This window comes from Thunnus maccoyii, chromosome 12, assembly GCF_910596095.1.
Source record: "Thunnus maccoyii chromosome 12, fThuMac1.1, whole genome shotgun sequence".
In the NCBI taxonomy this organism is placed as follows: domain Eukaryota; kingdom Metazoa; phylum Chordata; class Actinopteri; order Scombriformes; family Scombridae; genus Thunnus; species Thunnus maccoyii.
Window position 1 is genome coordinate 24,569,324 of NC_056544.1, and position 26,779 is coordinate 24,596,102.

A 26,779-nucleotide genomic window follows, 5' to 3' on the forward strand; every position below is an offset into this window, starting at 1 on the left:
GGTGTGGTAGATATTCTCTGCTACAATACTGGAATTCAAATACAAACAGCGATGAAGATTTTAATTACATTATTACTCTTGTGCTGAAATTTAAATTGGGACTTACATATAGTGATTCTTTTGAAAAGGCCAAAGCAAATACAAAGACCGACGACCAAACAGCTGACTATGATCCTGATCCAGCTGCCTACTGTAAGGCTCCCATTAGTAGCTGTAAATAAACAAACAAACAAAAAATAGATCAGAGATGTTGACATATTTCAAGATTGCAGTTTTAATTTCATAATAATTTCGGGAAGCAGAAATAATCTCTCTGTCTGAATTAAACCTCTTTTGGACTTTTGGACCACCAACCCTCTAAAAGTCAATGGATTCATTAAATAACTTTTTAGCTACAAATATTTTTCTGAGCAGTAAGAAAATGTTAATATGTTGACTCCCGCAGTATTTGATAATAAATCTTTATAGATGAGGGTGATTCACACTGCATGACAAGCAGTGTGTGTAAACTGTGTTATTGACAGTTAGCTGTTATGTCTTTCAGTCTCACCAGTATTCAGAGAGCAGAGAGTCCGAATCTTCTTCAAGTCTTTGGTCCAGCTGACCTGGTTGCTATGGTTACAGATGATGTAGTCATTCAACAGGTAGACATGGAGAGAAGAACCAGAGGTTGTGACCTCTGATTGCTCTCCTCCCTTCTGATAGCAGGTTTGGTTGTCACATCTAAAAGTGCTGCTGATGTGAGAGTGCTCTGTACTGCAGCTCACAGTGAGGTTACAGGACTCTGTGCTGTTAGACACAGAGTCCACTGACAGCTGGACTGGAGACACTAGATCTAGGGGAAAAAATAGATGTGAAGGGTTTTGAAACAGGGTACTACTGTGTATCAACATTTGAAATCTAAAGAAACCTACCTTGAATTATGACCTCGTATTCAGCTACATGTTGGTATTTGTCCCCAATTATCGATGCGGTGTAATCTCCACTGTTGCTTTGTTGCACATTCTTCAACAGCAAAGAGTGATTTTGTAGAGAAACCTCAGTCCTTTCTACATGACTGCTACTTATTATTGTTCTTTTATCAGGAAATAAACTTACTACATTGTGAGTATTATTGAATTTCCATCTAAATTCAGTGTCTTCTTCTAGAACAACAGGTTTATTAACATCCAGATGTAAATCCTTCCCCTTCTGCACAAACACAGTTGTCACATCACTGGACCCTGTAAAAAGAACAGAAATCAAAATCACTTGTATGTTTTTTTCACTTGTATGTCACCACTGTTTGAAAAATCATCATTAAGAAAGTGAGCTGAATATTTCTGCCACTGCCTTCATTCCTTGATTTGAGACAAATAAAATAACGACAGTCTCACTTAGATTAATGGACTATCAGTATAATGGTAAATCTAGATGCATTTATAGCAGTTTTTTGAGTGCTATATAATGCATTCTGCAAAAACATATTTTACTTGATCTGTTTTAAATGTTTTGCATTGTGGTTTTTTTGTGTGTGTTTGTGATTTCGAGTTTGGTTGTCGTCCTAGGAGCTTCTGATTTGAACCTTATGTTGTCTGTCAGTGCATTTAAGTTTTTTGAATGTATTTATTTATTTGAATTTCAGGTTTAATAAACTGTTGGACTGTTCATTAAAAGTATTGACACTTGCTCCTTCTGGAGCCCAATCAATACTAACTAAATATCAACAACACATACATACTCCTCTCTCACAAAATACAGATACTTCCTCTTCCGTGTGCTGCTGCTACATTGTGACCGTAATCATCATGCAGCCACCTGCTGTCTAAAAAGAGATCAGTCTGGCTACAGTTTCTCAGATCAAAATGCCCACAACATAAAACATACAACATATTATTCTTATTATTATCAATTCAATAATAATAACAATGATTATTATTACTATCATTTCAGATGCTCAAAAAAATGATCACTTCTTTTTTTGCCTACCAACTACTAAATGCAGGGATACCCTTTAATCAAGCTACAGTATCACTTTCTTCCCTGCTGCTTTGATAAAAACCTTTAAAATTGCATGTTAGTTCCTAATCATGATCTTGAAGCTGTAGTACCTCGTAGGACTTTCATTACGGATGATTCCAGCTCTTCAGCTTTGTCCAAAATGCTCAGTGCATTAATCACAATTACAAAGTCTGCTCAGGTATCATTGCTGTATCTGTAATAAAATTAAAATATAATATGTTTGTCCTACCTGCTAATTCTTTGTAGAGCAGAAGTCCCAGTATCACAAAGATAAACATCATAATCTCTGGCTGCCCTGACTTCAAGGTGCAGCGCCTTTGTGTCACAGGTGTGTTTTCCTGTTAAAACCATATAAACTTACAGGATGTTACCATGTTGATGATGTGAACAAAGTAACTTCTCTATTCAAACGTCCTCTCCAAGCTCTGTTTTACTGTTTGAGATCTGCAAATAAAGATTGGAATTATTGAAATCATTTAACTCTTTGTCAAATAAGAAGTTAAGATAATGATAAACAAGAATACTATTATATATTTCAATAGATCCTGTTGGCATCCTTGAAAAGTTTGAATAATTAATAGCACTATATTTAAAGGAAAAGGTTTTGTATGTTGCACCAGAGTTAGCTGACGGATCATTTTCATCTGTGGTCCACTTAAAAGTTTCTACTGTGTATTTGTTGTATTAGTTTAGTTAGCTTGAGTCACATTAACACACTTATCTAGGTAGCTCACTGCACATGCAATATAACCACTTCCTTTCTCATAGCACTACAGTTTATTTAACACCTCTTGCATTTTCGGGCTGCAAGATGAAAGATACCAGTGGTGTGGACGTCTGTAAATTTTCAGGAGGCAGGAGGCTGATTTTAATTTTGATAATCAAATTTTCCAAAAATGATGTGAAAAATCAGACTATTTCTTCAGTAGCAAGAGTTTCAATAAAAACTGCTCAGTGAGATCTGTGGATTATGCAGAGACTTCCGAGAAGACAAGTTACCACTAAACACGGTCACAGTTCACAAATAGTGGTACCACTTCCTCATGCAGCTCATATGCACAATGGCTCTCGTTGCACTTCTCTTTGCTTTTGGTGTGCTGCATTCATGGGAAACACAAGGTAAAACAGTTTTCTTTAAATATTTTCTGTAGTTTGACTTTGTTTTCAAAGTCTGGTTGTTGTAGTAAGGCACTACTAGAACTTGTTTTTGATTTAGACATTATTGACACAATATACTATAAAACTGAACCATGTGTTCACTAAAAATTGTAATTCTTTTTAGATGTTGTAATTTATTACTCCATTCCTATCAATGGTTCAAAAAATGAGGTTTGTTAACATTCTGGTTGATGTAAATGAGAAAAATTACAATAATAAATGATAAAATATTCTTCAGTACCAGAGAAATTTGAACACAATACATGAAACTAGGATTCTTCTTCTACTTTCAGTATGTCTCTCTTTAAGCCCCCCCCTCCTGATGAGCCCTCTCTGTTCTGATTGGCCAGTTTTATGCATCAGAGTTGTGTAGCTTTACTGCCAATGCAAAAAAAAATGGTTTTATTAAAGTAATGAACATTATGGTGGAGGTATGTGCTCTTTATTTTCTGCTTTCACTTTCAGTAATTCTTTCAGCCGTTCCAGTAGATAACATTCGTGGACCTTTTAAAATTCAAACTTGAGCTCAACTACTTGCGGAAACCCAGCAGCTGCTAGTTCACTTCCCTCTTTTTCTCAGTGCATTTCTTCACCATCTTTAGTACCAGAAACCCTTCATTTGTACCGTTTGCATGCTAACATGATGTATACACACACACACACATGCACACACACAGATGGGTCAACTGTACATTTAAACCCACAATGGAAATCATGTTAGTCAACTACATGTCCTGTTTTAATCGGACTTGTTTAATCAGATTTGTGGTGTTGTAGCTTTTACAACCAACTACATTTTACCACATTATTGCTCAACCACTGTGAGAGGTGAGGGCTAGGGAAGAGTGATGGGAAGTTTGAATGTTGTCTGGCCTCGGTGTACATGGGATCTGACCTCTAAATATATTGAACTTTTCGAGTTTTGGGGTTTTTGAATATTAAAGCATTGCACATCTTTCACGTCACAACAGTGCAGGACACATGTCTGTATGTGTCCTGCAGGGACTCAATCTCTGCAGGGAGCAGGAATAATATCCACAGGCCAAGTTTATTCGTCACATGTAATCATATAAGATAAAATCACAGTGAAATGTAATTCTGCCAATTCCTTCAATTTGTGCATTAAAAAGAGTTTAAATAGAATAGGAATAGTAATTAATGTCTGAGGAAGATCTTACAGATCGAAAATAATAAACTAACTAACAAAATAATTGATTTCCAATCAATTTATGACCACTATAAAACACTAACTAAACTGACTAAAAATGCATTTTCATGATTTTGACATCTGTTCTTTTTTGATATGTTCTTTTAGGGTCCACAGCTGTGACTCCTGTGTTTGTGAAGCTGGGAGATAATGTACTTCTGGAAGTCAAGGAATATGTTAAGCTCACTGAGGGGGAACATTTTTTTTGGATATTCAATACCACTTCCTCTGTAGTAAGATTATCATATGATAACCAAAAAAAAATCTTTGAAAAGTACTCAGGAAGGGCTGAGTTGTCTGATCAAAATCGCTCTTTGCTATTAAAGAATCTACAACAGGCCGACAGTGGATCTTATGTTGTACTAGTGACTGGTGAAAGAGACCGAATCATAGCTGAATACAAGGTCATAGTCCAAAGTAAGTTTCTTATTATTTTTTCATTATAATTTTGAAATGTTGACACAATAGTACCCTAATTTCCAAAACCCTTCACATAAATGTTGTTTTTCCAGATCCAGTGTCTCCAGTTAAGCTGTCAGTGGACTCTGTCTCTAACAGCACAGAGTCTTGTAACCTCACTGTGAGCTGCAGTACACAGGACCGTAACATCAGCAGCACTTTTAGATGTGACACCCAAACCTGCAATCAGGAGGGAAAAGAGCAACCAGAGGTCTCAACCTCTGGCTCTTCTCTCCATGTCTACTTGCTGAATGACTCCATCATCTGTAACCATAGCAACAAGGTCGGCTGGACCAAAGTCATGAAGGAGATTCGGGATTTCTGCCCTCTAAATACTGGTGAGACTGAAAGACATAACAGCTAACTGACAATAATGCACAGTTTACACACACTGCTTGTCATGCAGTGCAAATCACCCTCATCCATAAAGATTTATTACCAAATACTGCAGGGGTCAACATATTAACATCCATTGACTTTTAGAGGGTTGGTGGTCCAAAACTCTTTGAGGTTTAACTCAGACAGAGAGATTATTTCTGCCTCCCAGAAATTATTATGAAATTTAAACTGCAATCTTGAAATATGTCAACATTTCTGATCTATTTTTTGTTTGTTTGTTTGTTTATTTACAGCTACTAATGGGAGACTAAGAATAGGCATCATAGTCAGCTGTTTGGTCGTCATCTTTGTATTTGCTTTGGCCTTTTCAAAGGAATCACTATATGTAAGTCCCAATGTAAATTTCAGCACAAGAGTAATAATGTAATTAAAATCTTCATCACTGTTTGTATTTGAATTCCAGTATTGTAGCAGAGAATATCTACCACACCCACAAACCTCTTATGTATGAATAAAAAAATGCCACCAAAATGATTAAAGTCCAACTGAAATTAAAATATATATTTTGCTTTGGAAACATAGACCTGCTTGGTACAAGAGGTTTCTTGAGTTCTCTTAAAGCAAAAAAGTTGTTACTTTCACTTAAATTTTTTAGTCTAAGGCTCTTTCTGTAAATACCAAAAATATGCCATTGGGTGATTCCTTTTCTGTCATTCCCACCTTTACAAGCTGAAACAACTCCTCTCTCCTATATAAAAACTCGACTGAATATCTATCAACCAGTAACAATAATGGTGAAGCTTGTAACAAAAGGAGCAAAGTTTAAACTTAAATAAGATTACAAAGAGCATTAACTGGATCTTTTTCATTCATTTCTGTTGTTCAAATGCAAATCAAGTTTTTCCCAAACTGCTACAAAAAAATTTGACCTAAAAGACAAAAGTCCCTCCCACTACAGTGACCTTAAGAACAAGATAAACATCATATTTTGTATTTGAGCTCAATAAGCATCAACAGGTTTATTTTCTTTTTCTGCAAAAATCTGTCCATCTTGAATTTTACATGTTGTTTTGCTTCCTGAATTAATCTTGCTAACCTCAATCATGATAGCCTTTATTATTATCATTATCATCATTATTATCATTATTATTAAGCAAATCAACAATGTTTTTTGACAGACCAACAGTGCAAAAACAGTAAATGCTGTTCCTCAGGTGAGTGCCACAGTGTTGTTGTTTTCTTTTTTTTTCTACATGTGTTACGGCTGCATGTATTTTCTGTGCTTTCTGTCCTTTTCCTCTCCTGTCTATTGCTCCGCTCAGGTCTCCTCCACATAATCGATCCACAGTGAGGTGCACCTGGCGAGGGAGGAAGGGTTAAATGCTCCAGGTCCCTGCTGCAGAGAAGGGAGCTTCCTGTTTGTGGACCACTGGTCTTGCCTCTCAGCCTGGGACTTTATGTTATTTAGTTTTTCTGTTGTATTTTGATTGTTTGTAGCATTTATTTAGCCTCCTGGTTGTTTAGTATGTTCTTGTTAATAAATCCCATGGTTCGGGGTATTTTAAAAGGTGCAAAGGTTTTACTTTGGGTAAATGGTGGAGTGTTATTCACCCCATAGGGCCGACTAAGGGGGGTCATAACAACATAACTCTCCCAACTTTGCTTGTCAAACTGAAGAACAGAATTTCACATTGAGAATAATTTAACAGTCAAGACCTGATTTTCAGAAACAGTTGAAATATTTAAAAAAATTAAAAACCTTGTGTAAGTTCAAGCGGAACAGAAATGCAGCCTTCCTACTGCACTGGTCAGCCTATAACCACGCACACTGAACACTTTATCCTAATGACTTGGCAGTCTATCTAAATGATCTCCATCTCTGCTATAACAGCTGCTTCACCCAGTCTGCTGTACTGGTGCTGCTGCTTGCTCCTACTGAACCTGCCACATGCAGATGTCACTGTTTGTGCTGCTTTCTTGTGTTTAAATGTCTTCATGTGAACCTAATTATTTCCAGATGTACCACAACCCACCAGTCCAAACCTGCTCTTCGAGTTCTCATTGAACAGCAGGTTTGAATATATACGTAGTATATATGTACTGAGTATGTTAAGCAAAGTAAAAATGGAAAACATTTTTCTAACACGGTCGTTTGTTTTATTTCAAGGACATCAATCTAGCCCAAAGTCCTAATCAGAATGCCACAGACGATGCTTCAGGTCTTTCTCCAGAGTCCACCCATGCTTTGGTAGGATTTCCAACTAGATCCACAGGATCCACTGAGACTGAAAACGCCACCCTACCAGAGACCCTTAATGCTCCAGTTACCGAGGCTCCAAAGTCCAACCACCATCCTGAACTGAAAAACACAGATAATATACATTCACAGGACTAAATCATGATGTGTCATGATGGATTCTAAGTCTAGCTTGAACCGTTCATCCGATCGACTCCACACTTGGAAGGTGTATGGCTGGGGAACAAAGGGAGTGCAGTGTTGAATTTGGTGCAATGTGGACATGCAGCACGATTGGTATTAATAAACTTATACTCTGAATAAAAAAGTGATCAAGCTCCGCTCTCTGCAGCAGTGGGCAGAGTTGAGCACAGCCGCTCAGCTCTGTGTCTGAGTTCAGTGGGGGCTTTTCGATATAAACACTGTCACGTCACAGCGGGGCGGGACTTCTGGGCTCTGACTTGACTCCACACTTGGCTTGTATACTGCTGAGGACACAAGGAAGCACAGTGTCGAGTGTGAAGTTATTTAGACACATGGTACATTTAATAAACTTTAAATAAACAAGTGAACAGCGAGCGTCTCAGTTCTGTGTCTCAGTGCAGCGGGGGCTGTTTGATATAAACACTGTGACATTACAGCAGGGTGGGGCTTCTGGGCGCTGACTTGCTGAGTGGGACAAAGGCACACGCCCTGCTCAGTAAAACTGCCTGAGAGAGAAGAACAGGAGAAAAAAACCAAGGTGGAGGCAGTAAAACTAGTCAACAGGAGTGCAGACATGTTTGATTGGCAGCAGAATCAACCAATGGAAGGCTGTAAACTGCTTCTACGGTTCAACCTCAGTTTAGTCTCACTAGTGACGTCTCTGTCTGGATTAAGACCCCTCTACCCGGCACCTCACCTTACAGCAATGTGTAAGATTTGTAAGTAACATTTGACTTTTTTAAAATTTTGTTTTAACATGCACATTGGCTAATTACTTTCTTCACAATTCCTTAGCTGACTTACAGTAGGTTTGTGTAAGATTTATGGGATCTATTGGCAGAAATATTGGCAGAAATGGAATATAATAATCATAAGTATGTTTTAATTAGTGTATAATCACCTGAAAATAAGAATGGTTGTGTTTTTGTTACCTTAGAATGAGCCCTTTATATCTACATAGAGAGTGGGTCTTCTTCCATGGAGCCCGCCATGTTGCACCACCATGTTTCAACAGTAGCCCAGAACGTGACAAACCAAACACTGGCTCCTGAGTGGGCCTTTTACGTGCTTTTTGTGAGTTTCACGGCAGAATGCATTATATAGCACTCATAAAACTGTTATAAATGCATCCAGATTTACTATTATATTGACAGTCTATTAATCTAAGTGAGAAAGTCATTGTTTTGTTTGAGGAGTAATTTGAACATTTTGATCTTTTTTTTAATGTTTTGCATTGTGTTTTTTCAGTGCATGTGTGATTTTGAGTATGGCTGTCCTACTAGGAGCCTATGAATCGAACCTTATTTTGTCCGTCAGTGCCTTTAAGTTTTTTCCACCTGCATCATGTAGACATGAAAAATATTTGAGTTGCACTCATCATAACTAATTACAGATATCTGAATTTGAGAAGATAAAGTGATGGAGTGTTCATTAAAAGTATCGACACTCACGCCTTCTGGAAAGTGTCCATCCTCGTAGGAGCAGAATCACTACTAACTAAATATCAACAGCACATACATACTCCCCCCTCACAAAAAACAGATGCTTCCTCTTCCATGTACTGCTACAATGTGACTATAATGATCATGCAGCCACCTGCTGTCTAAAAAGAGAGATGTCAGGCTACAGTTTCTCAGACCAAAATGCCCACAACATATAACATACAACATATTATTATTATTACTATAAAAAGTTTACCATCAACAATTAGATCTTCCCCCTCTATTGATGTTTTTTAAACCCCTCTTAAGACCCATCTCTTTTCTTTAGCCTCTTAATTGTCAGCATGAAGACATGCCTGAAGACTCTTGCCTTTATCTGTATTTTTATTTGTTGTTTGTGCAATGCTGTTTGTGTTATGATTTTATCAAGATATTCATTTTCTTATATCCTCTTATTCATGTCTGTGTTTATATTTGATCATTCCTGTGCTTTTTTATATTGTAATCATCAATCAAACAATCCCATAATTTAATCTCTCTGTAAAGCACTTTGGTCAGTGTCCATTGTTTTTAAATGGGCTCTTTAAAATAATTGACTTGACTTGACCTGCACCAGAAGTGTCACTACAGTGGAGCCCTGCAGGTAGACTGTCTTGCTGTACCTAGCAGGACTTTAATTTCATTAATATTCTGAATTCATTTGTGTTGCTCGAATATTGCTAAAATTAAATGTGAGATATATATCGCAAAAGTTTAAATAAAAACTGTTCACATTGAGATCTGTGGATTGTACAGTGACTTAAAGAAGACAAGGTGCTGCTGAGCCCAGCACACTTATTCTTTTAGTTTTTTATGACGAGTGTGTTGGCAGGAGGGCAGCACATCTCAGGTTGGCATTTACATGTTAGTGTAAATGCCAACATGGTTATTTTAAGTTGCACATGTTAAACATTGAAGAGTCTCTCCTTTCACCGTTGACGTGGAAGACATCTGTACTTTCATATGATTTTTGAGTAACTAAAAGCATGAAATTAAAAATGGACATTTTGTCAAAGCCTTTTCATTTTCAGTCTAGACGACAAGGACATAAAGAGTAAATTGTCTACAGTGGAAAATGAGTTGTAAGATGACCACACCAGAAGTGAGTGTCAAGAGGTGTGAATATGAAATGAAAGTGATGATGTAAGTCACTGATAATTAATTTGTTCTGATGGAAATGTGTGATGATGATGGTTAAGACGACGGATATGAATATGTTGGAAATTGTATGGAATGTGTTTTTAACCTTTTTAACCGTTCTTTAATTAACATTAAGCTCAGGGTTGTTAACGCTGTCTAAAGTGCAGATAGATCTGTTGAAAACATATTTTCAAATGAGATCGTTCTCTCTAAAAAATGACTTAATAAACTTGATTATGAGATTAGAGGCCATATTTCATTTCAGCTTTTTCAGTAGTGTATTCTTTTAGGTTTTTTTATGATGAGTGTGTTGGCAGGAGGCTGATTTTATTTGTGATAATTAAATATTCCAAAAATGATGTGAAAAATCAGACCATTTCTTCAGTAGCAAGTTTAAATAAAAACTGCTCAGTGAGATCTGTGGATTGAACAGAGACTTCCGAGAAGACAAGTTACCACTCAGCACGGTCACAGTTCATAAATAGTGTTACCACTTCCTCATGTGGCTCATATGCACAATGGCTCTCGTCGTTCTCCTCTTTGCTGTTTGTGTGCTGCATTCATGGGAAACACAAGGTAGAACAGTTTTCTTTAAATATTTTCTGTTGTTTGACTTTGTTTTCAAAGTCTGGTTGTTGTAGTGAGGCACTACTGGAACTTGTTGTTGTCATTTATTACTCCATCCCAATCCATTGCTCAAAAAATGGGGTTTGTTAACGTTCTGGTTGATGTAAATGAGAAAAATTACAATAATCAATGATAAAATATTCTTCAGTACAAGAGAAATTTGAACACAATACATTAAACTAGAATTCCTCATTCTTGTACAAGACCCAAACATATCCAGACAGAGATTTTTTAAAAATTAAAACATTTTTGTGTTATTAAAGTAATGCATATAGAGTATTATGGTAGAGGCACGCGCTCTTTATTTTCTGGTTTTACTTTCAGTATATCTCTACATTTGTGGAGCTTTTGACATTCAGTATATTTCCTTTCAATATCTACACTGTTAGACTGATTTATCTTTAAAGATGCCCTATAATGCTCATTTCAGCTCAAAATTTTTAGAGTAGCTTTGCATGATTCACACTTGAAAAACTCCTTATTTATCTTATACTGGCCCTTTATGCAGCCCCTCAATATACACTGTTTCTCTTTACAGGCAGTTTTAGTTCCTGTCTCTGTAAGGCCCCCTCCCGATGAACCCACTCTGTTCTGATGGCCAGTTTTACGTATCAGAGTTGTGTAACTTTACCGCCAATGCAAACCATTGACTATATATAAATATGGACAACGCGTCTCCACTTCCTACCGCGATGCAGAAGTGAGGCCAAAATATCTCCTTTCTGCCATCTTGCTTGCGTGATATCTTTGGAGCCAGAGTCTGCACAGTAAAGTCGGGTGGCGGGATGAAGGCCCGCAGAACAAGCCCCGTTAGCCATCCTGCTGCCTGACGGAGGTTTGAGAGCAGCTGTCACAGCTGTCAATTATGATCTGTCACATCTGTCACAAGCTGACATGAGCTCAGGCTGAAAATAGAAAAAACCCTTGAAAACTGAGTGTTCAGAACAGTCTGAAGCTGGTCCTTTTTACACACAGGGATTACTTTTACATACGTTTACCTCGTTATTTGACACATTGGCCAATTTTAACATGAACATCTGACATTGTGACATTATATATAGGACTGAAAATAAGGAAAGCACAATATGTCCCCTTTAATTTATTTTTATCTTAATTATGTTTTCTATAAATTGAGTTTTGCAACATGAGAGTGTCAATGTAGTTTCAAAGCCTAAGATGTGGGCAGCGATTCAGATGTCTGGAACCAGGCAAAATCAGTCACATCATATTCTTTTAAATCAACTAAGCATCAATCCTGATTTCCTATGAGTCCTGATTACATATATTAAAACAAACAATGAAACACTGAGACAGTCCCCAAATTCTTTTTACAGACTTAACAACTGTATTTACAAGAAGGGTATGAATATGGACAAGATGTAGAGACACAACTTTAAAATGCAGAGTGAGATTACACAAATTAATGAGAGAACCACAATAAATTATGGTTATTGAAAAAATGACATATCAAGGGCTCAATATCGTCACAGAGCTTTAGGACAAAGCACAAACTTAAACTCACTTTCCTTGTAACATGTACGTCCGTGTGTGTGTGTGTGTGTGTGTGTGTGTGTGTGTCAGAGCATTTTTTGGTCACCACGTTAGGTGAACAGGTACTATTTTGTGCTTACATATTACATTTGTTAGTGTGAGAAAAGAGCTGCTGAAATGTAGAACAGCATTTATTCTCACAGGAAATCTGTTAAAACCACTTGAGGAAGTCAAACGTTAACTTCCATTTTTTCTCAGTACATTTTTGACGACCTTTTTTAAGTTCTTGAAACATTTGTTTGTATTGTTTGACATGTGCTAAAATGATGCAGACTTGTGTGTCTTCCTCTGTTTGTCTTGGGTTATAATTGATTACATATTGCTAACCATGACAAAGATTAGCAGCCACATACCATCCATACAACTATATGTATATATTTATATCTACATTGAAGAGCTTGTCATAAAACTACTTCACTATTGGAGGAACTGCAGCTTCTGTCTTCTCACTCTTTGTTGAACCTATTTTACAAATTGCAAACATCCCAACTGGCAGCAGTTCATTACCAGGTGTCAATTACAATGAAATTATGCTAAATTATTAATAATTGTGATTTTGGTCTGAGTAACTGTAGCCAGATTAATCTCTTTTTAGACAGCATATGGCTGCATGATGATTATGGTCACAATGTAGCAGCAGCACATGGAAGAGGAAGCATCTATATTTTGTGAGGGGGGAGTATGTATGTATTGTTTATATTTAGTTAGTGTTGATTCTGCTCCTATGAGGATGGACACTTTCAGGAAAGCATGAGTGTCAATTCTTTTAACTTTTCCATCACTTTATCTTCTCACATTCAAATATCTGTAATTAGTTATGTCTCTGTGTACAATGATGCAGTGGAAGAAAACTATAAATACATTGACAGACAACATAAGGTTCAAATCAGAGGCTCCTCGTTCAGGGGACAGCCCTACTCAAAATCACACATACACACATAAAACCAAAACAAACAAACAAAAAAGCAATGGAAAATATCTAAAACATATCAGGTAATATATGTTATTACAAAATGCATTATGTAGCATTATTTAAAATGCTATAAATGCACCAAGAATCATCATTACATAGACAGTCCATTAATCTAAATGAGTATCTGCCATTATTTTACTAAAATTAATTTAAAAACATTAATCAGTGTGGCAGGTGAAAGCAACATTCATTTTTTATTTTATTTCTGTTCTTCTTACAGGGTCCAGTGATGTGACAACTGTGTTTGTGCAGAAAGGGAAGGATTTACATCTGGATGTTAAGAAATCTGTTCTAGTTGAAGACAATGAATTTAGATGGAAATTCAATAATAATCACAATGTAGTAAGATTATCTCCTGATAAAAAAACAATAATAAGTAGCAGTTATGTAGGAAGGGCTGAGTTTTCTCTACAAAATCTCTCTTTGCTGTTGAACAATGTGCAACAAAATGACAGTGGAGATTACACCGCATCGATAATTGGGGCCAACAACCAACGTCTAGCTGAATACAAGGTCAAAATTCAAGGTAGGTTTCTTTAGATTTCAAATGTTGATACACAGTAGTACCCTGTTTCAAAACCCTTCACATCTATTTTCCCCCCTAGATCCAGTGTCTCCAGTTAACCTGTTAGTGGACTCTGTGTCTAACAGCACAGAGTCCTGTAACCTCACTGTGAGCTGCAATACAGAGCGCTCTAACATCAGCAGCACTTTTAGATGTGATGACCAAACCTGCAATCAGAGGGGAGGAGAGCAATCAAAGGTCACAACTTCTGGTTTTACTCTTCGTGTCTACCTGTTGAATGACTCCATCTTCTGTAACCATAGCAACCAGGTCAGCTGGACCAAAGACTTGAAGAAGATTCGGACTCTCTGCCCTCTAAATACTGGTGAGACTGAAAGACATAACAGCTAACTGACAATAACACAGTTTACACACACTGCTTGTCATGCAGTGCAAATCACTCTCATCTATAAATACTGTGGGGGTCAACATATTAACATTTTCTTACTGCAATATTTGTAGCTAAAAAGTTATTTAATGAATCCATTGACTTTTAGAGGGTTGGTGGTCTAAAACTCTTTGAGGCTTAACTCAGACAGACATTTCTGTTCTGTCCCCCAGAAATAATTATGAAATTAAGACTGCAATCTTGAAATATGTCAACATCTCTGATCTATTTTTTATTTGTTTGTTTGTTTATTTACAGCTACTAATGGGAACCCAACAATAGGCAGCTGGATCGGGATCGTAGTCAGCTGTTTGGTCGTCAGTCTTTGTATTTGCTTTGGACTTTTCAAAGGAATCACTATATGTAAGTCTCAATGTAAATTTCAGCACAAGAGTAATAATATAATTAAAATCTTCATCGCTGTTTGTATTTGAATTCCAGTATTGTAGCAGAGAATATCTACCACACCCACAAACCTCTTATATATGAATAAAAAAAACGAATGATTAAAGTCCAACTGAAATTAAAATATGTATATTTTGCTTTGGAAACATAGACCTGCTTGGTAAAAGAGGTTTCTTGAGTTTTCTTTAGAGCAAAAAACTAAAAGTTTTTAGTCTAAGGCTCTTTTTGTAAATACCAAAAATGTGCCATTGGGTGGTTCCCAAACCTTTTCTGTCATCTTTACAAGCTGAAACAACTCCTCTCCTTTATATATAAATCGACTGAATATCTATCAACCAGTAACAATAATGGTGAAGCTTGTAACAAAAGGAGCAAAGTTTAAACTTAAATAAGATTACAAAGAGCATTAACTGGATCTTTTTCATTCATTTCTGTTGTGCAAATGCAAATCAAGTTTTGTCCAAACTGCTACAAAAAAATGACCCTAAAAGACAAAAGCCCCTCCCACTGCAGTGACCTTCAGAACAAGATAAACATCATATTTTGTATTTGAGCTCAATAAGCATCAACAGTTTTATTTATTTATTTTTGTCAAAATCTGTCCATCTTGAATTTTACAAGTTGTTTTTCTTTATGAATTAATCTTTGCTAACCTCAATCATGATAGCCTTTATTATTATCATTATTATTATTATTATTATTATTATTATTATTATTATTATTATTATTATTATTATTATTATTAAGCAAATCGACAATGTTTTTTATTACAGACCACCAACAGAAAAGAAAAAAGACCTGCGAAAATACAATATACGCTGTTCCTCAGGTAAGTGCCACAGTGTTGTTTTTTTCATAACTCTCTAAACTTTGCTTGTCAAACTGAGGAAAAGAATTTCACATTGTGAATAATTTAACAGTTAAGACCTGATTTTCAGAAACAGTTGAAATATTTTAAAGGTTTGAATATATACTGTACTGTGTATGTCAAGCAAAATAAAAATGTATTTTTCTAACACGGTCGTTTGATTTATTTCTAGGGCATCGAGGCAGCCCAACCTCTGAATCAGAATGCCACAGAAAACGCTTCAGGATGCACCACCTATTCTACAGTAGGAATTTCAACTAGACCCACAAGATCCACTGAGAGTAATAACATCACCCTGCCAGAGACCATTTATTCTCAGATTAACTTTGCTCAATCGTCCAACCACCACCCAGAACTGAAAAACACAGATAATATACATTCACAGGACTAAATCATGGCATGTACAGGATGGATGCTAATGGTGTGTTCACACACATGAATGCAAAGTCGTAGTCACTCTCTGATCTCATATGAATCTGTAGTTCTGTGTGTTTGTGTTGTATAGAGAACGTAATTTACATACTCTGCTTCGACTGCACAGTTGTTTTCTGACCCAGCTGCTGTACTAATGGACCAATGATGACGGCGTTTTGTTTCCACACATTGTCCTTCTTTTAACAGTCCCAGTAGCTCATTGAATACAGTGTAGTATAAAGGTAGTAGAGAAACCAGAGACCATGACGATCCGCTTTTCCTCCGTTTTAAGTTATTTCCAACACATCCTCATAACTAAACAACCACATAGGTGGATTGTACCTGCACTCCAGAACGATCCATCTTCAGAATGGCCCATGGGAGCGTAATATGCCGCTTTCAAAAACCGTTACCAAAACTAAATTACTGTTAAAAAAATAATGATGTTTTATGGTGTGACAACGCTGTGGTTAAGGTCTGGTTAGGTTTAGGCACAAAAACAGCTTGGTTAGGGTTAGGGAAAAATCATAGTTTGGGATAAAATGATCACTTGAAACGTGGTTTCTAATTCCTTAAAGTTACGCAACCTTCGTCATCATGACAACAGTAAACACCACAACAATCATTGTTATGTTTTTTTTTTTAAATGTCCCGGCTGGAAACGTGACACTCACAGTTGGAAACGGGAAGCGGACAGCAGTCCCCTGCAGCAAAGTAAATTTTTGCCATCCAGTTATCTGTAAAAGAAAAATGACAAATAGAGATTTTTACATTTTTGTTTTTGTATGAACTAAACAAACATTTTAAATAGTATGCTTTAGAGGTTATGTATATATTTTTAACTTTGTAAATAGTAAAGCTAGCTGTTTCCAGTCTTTGTGCTAAGCTAAGCTAATTGACCCCCTGCTGCAGCTTGATATTTGAGGCACAGACATATTTTCATTTAACTCTTGGCAAGAAAACGAATGTTTCCCAAAAAGCCAAGCTATTCTTTTGACTTATTTAATGTATTTTTATGTATCTTTAAGTAAGTCTTCTTGTCCAGGTTGGCAGTTTTCTCCCTCACATACAGGTTAGGTGAATTAGGGACTCTAAATTGCCGTTGGCTTTAAATGAATGTGTGAACAGTTGTCTGTATATATGCGTCAGCTCTGTAACAAACTTGTTCAGGATCTCACCCAATGGTAGCAATTACGTCCAGAGGCCCCAAGACCCTGATCATGATAAGTAGATAATGATAATGGATGAATGGAAAAAATAATAAATTTCAATATGGATTATCATTCAGTTGACAAGATTAAGTGTTCTTGTTTTTCTTTCTTCTTCATCTGCATTTGTTGTGTATGTTCAGTGTATCATTCTTGAAAGAAATCTCTCCCACAATATTGGAGTGGGGAAAAAACTTCATGCTGTATGATCATTTACAATACAAGGCCCTAAGTGATTCACAAAAATACACAATATGACATGAGAGTTTAGTTTTCTGGTTCTTGTAATAAAAAATGTTTGAGGTTACAGGAGTCGTGCTGTTAGAAATAGAGTCCACTGACAGCTCACTGAATCTGGAAAAAAACATTTGTGTGAAGGGTTTTGGAAATCAGGGTACTATTATGTCAACATTTCCAAATTACAATGATAAAATGATAAGAACCGTACTTTGGACTTTGACCTTGTATTCAGCTATGATTCGGTCTCTTGCACTAGTCACTAGTGCAACATAACGTCCACTGTCGGCCTGTTGTAGATTCTTTAATAGCAAAGAGCGATTTTGATCAGACAACTCAGCCCTTCCTGAGAAGTCATCAAAGATAAATGGTTCATCATCATCATGAGATAATTTAACTACAGAATAAGTGTTATTGAACTTCCAAAAAAAATCTGTCTCCTCAGTCAGTACATCAGATTTCTTGACTTCCAGAAGTACATCATTTCCTTTCTTCACAAACACAGGAGTCACAGCACCAGACACTGTAATAACAACAGAGACACATAATCACATTTATGTTCATTTATTTTCATAGCATTTGACCCCAAAATGATGAAGTCAATCCAGCTTGTCGCAGCCAGAAATGATGGATATTTGTTTTTCTTTATTGTTGCTTTCTTCTGGCCTACAATGCTGTATCCTGTTCTTTGAACGTAACTGACATATATTCTTTGTCAAACACAAACAACACAGTACTTTTAACCTCCTCTGCAGAACATAATAAACAAATAAACACCAAACACCAATAATAATAATGATAATCACATTTTTGCTAAACCATTTTTATTTGTTTCCATAAATGTTGCTCATAAATTCTGGATTTTTCGATGAGGTAGAAGGAGGTGATGCCATTTTAAGAACACACTTTAAAGTCATTTAAAAGTTTATACTGTGTATTTGTTGTATTAGTTTAGTTAGTTAGATTCACTTTAACACACTTGTTTAGGTAGCTCACTGCACATGCAATATAACCACTTCCTTTCTCATTGCGCCACAGTGTATTTAAGACCTCTTACATTTTCAGTCTGCAAGATGAAAGATACCAGTGGTGTGGACAACAGTAAATTTTCAAACAGAAAACCGACATTTTGCGGTAAAGAAAATGGAGCCTGTAAAGGCCTCATCGCTTGACGTCATCTTTCGAGCACTCAGAATTGCACCAATGATACGTGACAAAAAGACGTGTCAAAATGCAGCTCACATGAGAAAAGAGTTTAGTTTGTTTCCAAACCCTCAGGTCAGATGGGTTGAAAAACCTGACCTGGTCTCATGTAACCTTCTTCCTTTTATAAAGGACAGAATTATTGTGTTAGTCAGTGCTGCCAAATCTGCTTCTGCTACGACCAAAAAGTTTTTGAGTTTCCTTCAGTCTTCAGATATGAAAGGTCTCCTGCTGTTGATCAGTGCTGCATCAACATTAGTTTAGTTTTGGTGTATTTAATTGACAGTGCATGAACATCTTCTTCATCGTCTTCTAATGCTGTTAGAATAGGAAGTGTGTATCTTTAGTGCATTGAGACTTGATTTCAGTTGTTTTTAATAAGATCTTATATCAGTATGGTTTGCAGGTTTAGGTTCACAGAAATTATGGACCAGACAGACAAAATATGACAATTATTTTTACAGTTTTGAGACCAATGAAATGAACGTTTTCTAATTTCAGTTGGACTTAAATAATCAGCAATGCACTAAATGCTGCTGTATTTAGATGGGAATCCACAGCTGTGGCAGAATGCATGATTTACAATATATCGACAGGGCAGGGTAGTTACTATCATGGACTGGCTCACGGTTCAGACAAAGAAGGACACAAAAGGTTGTAGGTCAACAAAATAAACTATTTATTAAATGAAACTATTTACAAAAACAAATACATAGATGTGAGATGTAAGTACATGGGTGAGTGGAAAATAATGCAGGAAGTTTGGATGCTGAAAGAAACGACAAATCAAACAAACAAAATTAGGAGATCAAGTGGGAGCTGAGAGAGAAGGAAGCAGACTGAGTCGGCCAGCTATGTAGGTTCTCCAAAGCAGCAAACCAGGTGAACCTCCTCCCACTGATGACTGAAGATGTGTTATTATTATTATTATTATTATCATTATTTTAGATGAATCTGTTAAGACCCAGTATCTGGAACCAATGTAAACAGTGCTGTCCTGTGCAGGCGCACCTGCACATCTTTTCGGTCTTAAATTAAAAAATAGGTATAAATTATACTTTGCTTTTTTAGACATCAACTTAAGTCTGTAATCCATGGAAAATGTTAAAATTAAGCAAATCAACAATGTTTTCATGACTGACCTACAGATAAATGAAAGAAATGCGAAAATACTGTACAGCATATGAAGTTCCCCAGGTAAACACCACAGTGTTTGTTTTTTGGGTTTTTTTTTTTTTTTACATAACTCTCCAAACTTTGCTTGTCAAACTGGGGAACAGAGTTTCACATTGTGAGTAATTTAACATTGAAGACCTGATTTTCAAAACCAGGTGAAATGTTTTGAAAATCAAAAACCTTGTGTGTGTGTTAAAGTGGAACAGAAATACAGCCTTCCTAATGCACTGGTCAGCCTATAACCATGCACACCAAACACTTTATCCTAATGACTTGGCAGTCTATCTAAATGACCTCCATCTCTGCTATAACAGCTGCTTCACCCAGTCTGCTGTACTGGTGCTGCTGCTTGCTCCTACTGAACCTGCCACATGCAGATGTCACTGAAGACAGCACTGTTTGTGCTGCTTTCTTGTGTTTAAATTTTTGCTGTGAACTGAATTATTTCCAGATGTACCACGACCCACCTGTCCAAACAGCAGGTTTGAATATATACTGTACTGAGTATGTCAAGCAAAGAAAAGATGGAAAACATTTTTCTAACACGGTTGTTTGATTTATTTCTAGGACATTAATCCAGCCCAAAGTCCTGATCAGAATGAATGAAGATGCTTCAGTTAGGAGACCATCACAGTAATCTAAACCTGAGGAAATGAAAGCATGTATGATGGATTTGTATAATTAATGATTTTCTGCTTTTATATTAATTTGAGGTTAATCCAGATGAGAATGTGCATGACAGATTGGTTGGTGTAGATTTGTCTCTTCATTTTTGCTTCTTGAGCTTCTCCATCAGGTGGACACTGATGACGGCAGACACCATGATGACCAGACCGACAGAAAACACGACTGTCCTCACCAGACACACAGGGATACCAGCAGAAAGACTCTCTGAACCTGCAACATAACAAAACTGTTATTTCATAACAGTACTGACAAACCAGCATACAACATACTGGATGTAACAAATTACCCCAAATACTGTCCGCATAATTTTATCTTACAAATATGTTGTTGTTATACAGTAAGTATTCTAATTTATACATTTGAAAATAAATGTAGAGTAAAGTTGAGTTTTATGGCAGCACAATCATAGTATTTAATTCTTTATTTTTGCCTTTTTTCCTTTTAATTACTAGGTTGTCACGCATGTACTTCATGGAAGCAACAACTACACCAACAGTAGACTGTCATTAACACAAACAGAAGGACACTTAATAGAATATTAACCATAAAAAAACAAACAAACAGTATGCACTGCTACTAGTCACTTGTACTCACTTTATTTATTATTTTTTTTACTTAAAAACAGTCTTACATGACCAACTGACCAAAACTTTGCTACTATATAAATTCAATGCACATCATTAAGACTTTATGGTGTATAAGTTAAATGAACACAACACAAGAACTGAGTATTCTAACCTTCAAAAGTGAGATACTGTATGTTAACAGGGTATTTGTATTGACATGCATTATATCTCAGTGCAAAATGTTCCTCTTATTTTGTGCAGCCCATGTATGATCCCTAAAGGGCAAATTTGTAAACTTGTAATTTTAACTTAGTGCCCAAAGGTCTATAAAAATGTAACAATAGTTTACTTAAGTAACATTGCAGTTAAATAACTATCTGCACATTTTGATTTGATTTCATCCATGAGGCCCAAAAGTCAGAATGTTTTTTGTTTTGTTTCTTTGCGTTTTTTTGTCTTTCAGTCTTACCAGCAAGACGGCAGAAATGCTGAATCTCCTTCATGTCTTTGGTCCAGCTGACCTGGTTGCTATGGTTACAGAAGATGGAGTCATTCAACAGGTAGACATGGAGAGAAGAACCAGAGGTTGTGTCCTCTGATTGCTCTCCTTCCATCTGATTGCAGGTTTGGGTGTCACATCTAAAGGTGCTGCTGATGTCAGGGTCCTGTGTACTGCAGGTCACAGTGAGGTTACAGGAGTCTGCGCTGTTTGAGACAGAGTCCACTGACAGGTTAACTGGAGACACTGGATCTGGAAAAAAAAACATTTGTGTGAAAGGTTTTGGAAATTAGAGTACTATTTTGTCAACATTTCAAAATTCTAATGAAAAAGTGATAAGAAACTTACTTTGGACTATGACCTTGTATTCAGCTAATTTTCGGTCTCTAGTGACACCAGTCACTAGTGCAACATAACGTCCACTGTCAGCCTGTTGTAGATTCTTTAATAGCAAAGAGTGATTTTGATAAGACAACTCAGCCCGTTGTGAGTATCTTTTAAAGATTATTTTTTTGCTTTCATATGATAATTTTACTATAGAGTAACTGGTATTGAATTTCCAAAAAAAATCTTCCTCCTCAGTCAGTACAACAGGTTTCTTGACTTCCAGAAGTACATCACATCCTTTCTGCACAAACACAGGAGTCACGGCTGTGGACCCTGTAAGAACAGCAGAGACACATAATCACATTTATGTTGTATGCAAAATGATGAAATGAATCCAGCTTGTCATAACCAAAATTATGGATAGTTGTTTTTCTTTGTTGTTGCTCCCTCTGGCCTACAATGCTGTATCCTGTTCCTTGAACTGACATGTATTTTTTGTCAAGCACTTTTTAAACGCAACACAATGCTTTTAATCTCCTCTACAGCAGAATTAACAAAGAACAACAATAAAAATAATCAGAGTTTTGCTAAACCATTTTTATTTGTTTCCATAAATTTGTTAATAATTCTGGATTTTCAATGAGGCAGAAGGAGACGATATCATTGAACTTTTTGTTAGAAAACCATATCAAACACAAATTATTATTCAAAACAGACTATTTATATATCTTAAAACATGTATGGAGGGGATCTGTAAAGGGGTTGACTCATATCAGCTCTGTCTTAAATTTGTTTTGTTTAACAGCAAATAAAAGCAAACAACCCCCAAGAAATAATTTTTTGTTTTCTGAGAATTTTCGCTGATTCTTAAAAAAGGGCAATGAAACCCTCATCAAGCTACAGTATCCCTTTCTTTCCTGCTGCTCTAATAAAAACCTTTGAAATTGCATGTTTGTTCCTAATCATGAGCTTGAAGCTGTAGTACCTCGTAGGACTTTCATTACGGATGTTTACAGGCTCTTCAGTTGTTCCCACAATGTTCAGTGCATTAATCATAAAAGTCTGCTCAGGTATCATTGCTGTATCTGTTATAAAAATAAAAATGTTGTATGTTTGTCCTACCTGCTACTTCATTGCAAGACAGAAGTCCCAGTATCACAAAGATAAACATCATAGTCTCTGGCTGCCCTGACTTCAGCGTGCAGAGCCTCTGTGTCACAACTGTGTTTTTCCTGTGTGCTTCTCTATGCTGCCACTTCTCTATTCAAACTTCCTCTCTAAGCTCTGGTTTACTGTTTGAGATCTGCTGATAAAGACTGTAATTATTATTACAGAAAACCGACATTTTGCGGTAAAGAAAATGGAGCCTGCAGAGGCCTGATCTTTTGACGTCATCTTTCGAGCACTCTGAATTGCACCAATGATACGTGACAAAAAGACGTGTCAAAATGCAGCTCACATGAGAAAAGAGTTTAGTTTGTTTCCAAACACTCAGGTCAGATGGTTTAAAAAACCTGACCTGGTCTCATGTAACCTTCCTCCTTTTATAAAGGACAGAATTATTGCGTTAGTCAGTGCTGCCAAATCTGCTTCTGCTACGACCAAAAGGTTTTTGTGTTTAATTTTGTTCTAATTCAAACAATCAAGGTCTGTCGTACATATACTGTACTTCATTGAAGCAACAACTACAACAACAGTAGACTGTCACTAACACAGACAGAAAGACACTTAAAAGAGAATATTTGCCATAAAAAAAACAAAATAGGTCCCATGCAAATGTCATTAAGACTTTATGATGTGCAAGTTAAATGAACATAACACAAGAATTATTCTATCTATTCTAACCTTCAAAAGTGAAATATTTTTGCAGGGCATTTGTATTGACATCCATTATATCGCAATACAGTATGTTCCTATAATTTTGTGCAGCCCATGTATGATCCCTATAGGGCAAAGTTGTAAATATGTAATTTTAACTTTGTGCCCAGAAATCTATAAAAATGTTGCAGAAGTTTACTTTTACATTTCAGTGAAATAACTTTATTCACATTTTGATTTGATTTCATCCATGAGACCCAACACATTGTCTTTATGTCTCACCAGCAGTTGAAGAGCAGAGAAGCCAAATCTTCTTCAAGTCTTTGGTCCAGCTGACCTGGTTGCTATGGTTACAGAAGATGGAGTCACTCAACAGGTAGACACGGAGAGAAGAACCAGAGGTTGTGTCCTCTGATTGCTCCCCTCCCTTCTGATAGCAGGTTTGGGTGTCACATCCAAAAGTGCTGCTGATGTTACGGTCCTGTGTACTGCAGGTCACAGTGAGGTTACAGGAGTCTGCGCTGTTAGAGACAGAGTCCACTGACAGCTTAACTGGAGACACCGGATCTGGAAAAAAAAAACATTTGTGTGAAGGGTTTTGGAAATTAGAATACTATTGTGTCAACATTTCAAAATTACAATAAAGAAATTATAATAAACTTACTTTGGACTATGACCTTGTATTCAGCTATGATTCGGTCTCTTTCACCAGCCACTAGTGCAACATAACGTCCACTGTCGGCCTGTTGTAGATTCTTTAATAGCAAAGAGTGATTTTGGTCAGACAACTCAGCCCTTCCTGAGTACTTTTTAAAGATAATTTCTTTGCTTTCATATGGTAATTTTACTATAGAGTAAGTGGTATTGAATTTCCAAAAAAAATCTGTCTCCTCAGTCAGTACAACAGGTTTCTTGACTTCCAGAAGTACATCATCTCCCAGCTGCACAAACACAGGAGTCACAGCACCAGACACTGTAAGAACAGCAGAGACACATAATCACATTTATGTTGTATGCAAAATGATGAAATGAATCCAGCTTGTCATAACCAAAATTATGGATAGTTGTTTTTCTTTGTTGTTGCTCCCTCTGGCCTACAATGCTGTATCCTGTTCCTTGAACTGATATGTATTTTTTGTCAAGCACTTTGTACACACAACACAATGCTTTTAACCTCCTCTACAGCAGAATTAACAAACAACAACAATAATAATCAAAGTTTTGCTAAACCATTTTTATTTGTTTCCATAAATTTGCTAATAAATTCTGGATTTTCAATGAGGCAGAAGGAGACGATATCATTGAACTTTTTGTTTGAAAATCATATCAAACACAAATTATTATTCAAAACAGACTATTTATATATCTTAAAACATGTATAGAGGGGGTATTTAAAGGGGTTGACTCATATCAGCTCTGTCTTAAATTTGTTTTGTTTAACAGCAAATAAAAGCAAACAACCCCCAAGAAATAATTTTGTTGCTTTTTTGTTTTCTGAGAATTTTCGCTGATTCTTAAAAAAGGGCAATTAAACCCTCATCAAGCTACAGTATCCCTTTCTTTCCTGCTGCTCTAATAAAAACCTTTGAAATTGCATGTTTGTTCCTAATCATGATCTTGAAGCTGTAGTACCTCGTAGGACTTTCATTACGGATGTTTACAGGCTCTTCAGTTGTTCCCACAATGCTCAGTGGATTAATCACAAAAGTCTGCTCAGGTATCATTGCTGTATCTGTAATAAAAATTAAAATGTCGTATGTTTGTCCTACCTGCTAATTCATTGCAAGACAGAAGTCCCAGTATCACAAAGATAAACATCATAGTCTCTGGCTGCCCTGACTTCAGAGTTCAGACCCTCTGTGCCACAACTGTGTTTTTCCTGTGTGCTTCTCTATGCTGCCACTTCTCTATTCAAACTTCCTCTCTAAGCTCTGGTTTACTGTTTGAGATCTGCTGATAAAAACTGTAATTATTGAAATCATTTAAGTCTGTTAAATAAGAAGTTAAACATGATAAAGATAATGCTAAACAAGAATACTATTATATATTTCAATAGATCCTGTAGGCATCTTTGCAAAGTTTGAATAATTAATAGCACTATATTTAAAGTAAAAAGGTTTTGTATGTTGCACCAGCGTTAACTGATGGATTATTTTCATCTGTGGTCCATTGGGACAAAAGTCACTTAAAAGTTTATACTGTGTATTTGTTGTATTAGTTTAGTTAGTTTGAGTCACTTTAACACACTCATTTAGGTAGCTCACTGCACATGCAATATAACCACTTCCTTTCTCATTGCGCCACAGTGTATTTAAGACCTCTTACATTTTCAGGCTGCAAGATGAAAGATACCAGTGGTGTGGACAACAGTAAATTTTCAAACAGAAAACCGACATTTTGCGGTCAAGAAAATGGAGCCTGTAAAGGCCTCATCGCTTGACGTCATCTTTCGAGCACTCTGAATTGCACCAATGATACGCGACAAAAAGACGTGTCAAAATGCAGCTCACATGAGAAAAGAGTTTAGTTTGTTTCCAAACACTCAGGTCAGATGGGTTGAAAACGTCACCTGGTCTCATGTAACCTTCTTCCTTTTATAAAGGACAGAAATATTGTGTTAGTCAGTGCTGCCAAATCTGCTTCTGCTTTGACCAAAAAGTTTTTGAGTTTCCTTCAGTCTTCAGATATGAAAGGTCTCCTGCTGTTGATCAGTGCTGCATCAACATTAGTTTAGTTTTGGTGTATTTAATTGACAGAACATGAACATCTTCTTCATCGTATTCTAATGCTGTTAGAATAGGAAGTGTGTATCTTTAGTGCATTGAGACTTGATTTCAGTTGTTTTTAATAAGATCTTATATCAGTATGGTTTGCAGGTTTAGGTTCACAGAAATTATGGACCAGACAGACAAAATATGACAATTATTTTTACATTTTTGAGACCAACAAAATAAACGTTTTCTAATTTCAGTTGGACTTAAATAATCAGCAATGCACTAAATGCTGCTGTATTTAGATGGGAATCCACAGCTGTGGCAGAAT

The 26,779-nt window shown here is 36.4% G+C and overlaps 4 protein-coding genes across 7 annotated transcripts in view; 2 read left to right on the forward strand and 2 right to left on the reverse strand.

Annotated features, from left to right (window-relative positions):
* LOC121908207 overlaps positions 1–7,941 on the forward strand; it is a 44,477-nt gene extending 36,536 nt beyond the window's left edge. The window contains exons 7-9 of one of the 2 annotated variants that reach the window (XM_042428039.1): positions 5,458–5,549; positions 6,343–6,378; positions 7,332–7,941. In XM_042428039.1, coding sequence (XP_042283973.1) covers positions 5,458–5,549; positions 6,343–6,378; positions 7,332–7,559 — 356 coding nt within the window. In that variant the 3' untranslated portion in view covers positions 7,560–7,941. Of the gene's footprint in view, positions 1–5,457; positions 5,550–6,342; positions 6,379–6,486; positions 6,755–7,331 lie in introns of those variants that run through there. The other variant, XM_042428040.1, reaches the window with a different exon arrangement.
* LOC121908209 overlaps positions 1–16,814 on the forward strand; it is a 29,653-nt gene extending 12,839 nt beyond the window's left edge. Inside the window, exons 1-6 of one of the 3 annotated variants that reach the window (XM_042428044.1) lie at positions 8,187–8,323; positions 13,597–13,902; positions 13,982–14,266; positions 14,588–14,692; positions 15,508–15,563; positions 15,775–16,814. In XM_042428044.1, the coding sequence (XP_042283978.1) occupies positions 8,206–8,323; positions 13,597–13,902; positions 13,982–14,266; positions 14,588–14,692; positions 15,508–15,563; positions 15,775–15,993 (1,089 nt within the window). In that variant the 5' untranslated portion in view covers positions 8,187–8,205 and the 3' untranslated portion in view covers positions 15,994–16,814. Of the gene's footprint in view, positions 1–8,186; positions 8,324–10,741; positions 10,802–13,596; positions 13,903–13,981; positions 14,267–14,587; positions 14,693–15,507; positions 15,564–15,774 lie in introns of those variants that run through there. The other 2 variants (XM_042428045.1, XM_042428043.1) reach the window with 2 other exon arrangements.
* Positions 1–23,117, reverse strand: LOC121908212. The gene is made up of 4 exons (XM_042428047.1): positions 23,042–23,117; positions 915–1,223; positions 551–835; positions 1–211 (listed from the first exon to the last, which is right to left on the reverse strand). Exons 1-4 carry the CDS (start codon positions 23,091–23,093, stop codon positions 36–38), a joined length of 822 nt encoding a protein of 273 aa, XP_042283981.1. The 5' UTR covers positions 23,094–23,117; the 3' UTR covers positions 1–35.
* LOC121908208 lies at positions 19,964–26,092 on the reverse strand. The gene is made up of 6 exons (XM_042428042.1): positions 25,507–26,092; positions 24,402–24,710; positions 24,020–24,304; positions 21,941–22,252; positions 21,563–21,844; positions 19,964–20,737 (listed from the first exon to the last, which is right to left on the reverse strand). The coding sequence occupies exons 1-6, from the start codon at positions 25,556–25,558 to the stop codon at positions 20,607–20,609; spliced, it is 1,371 nt and encodes a 456-aa protein (XP_042283976.1). The 5' UTR covers positions 25,559–26,092; the 3' UTR covers positions 19,964–20,606.
* Positions 26,093–26,779: the final 687 nt, after the last annotated feature.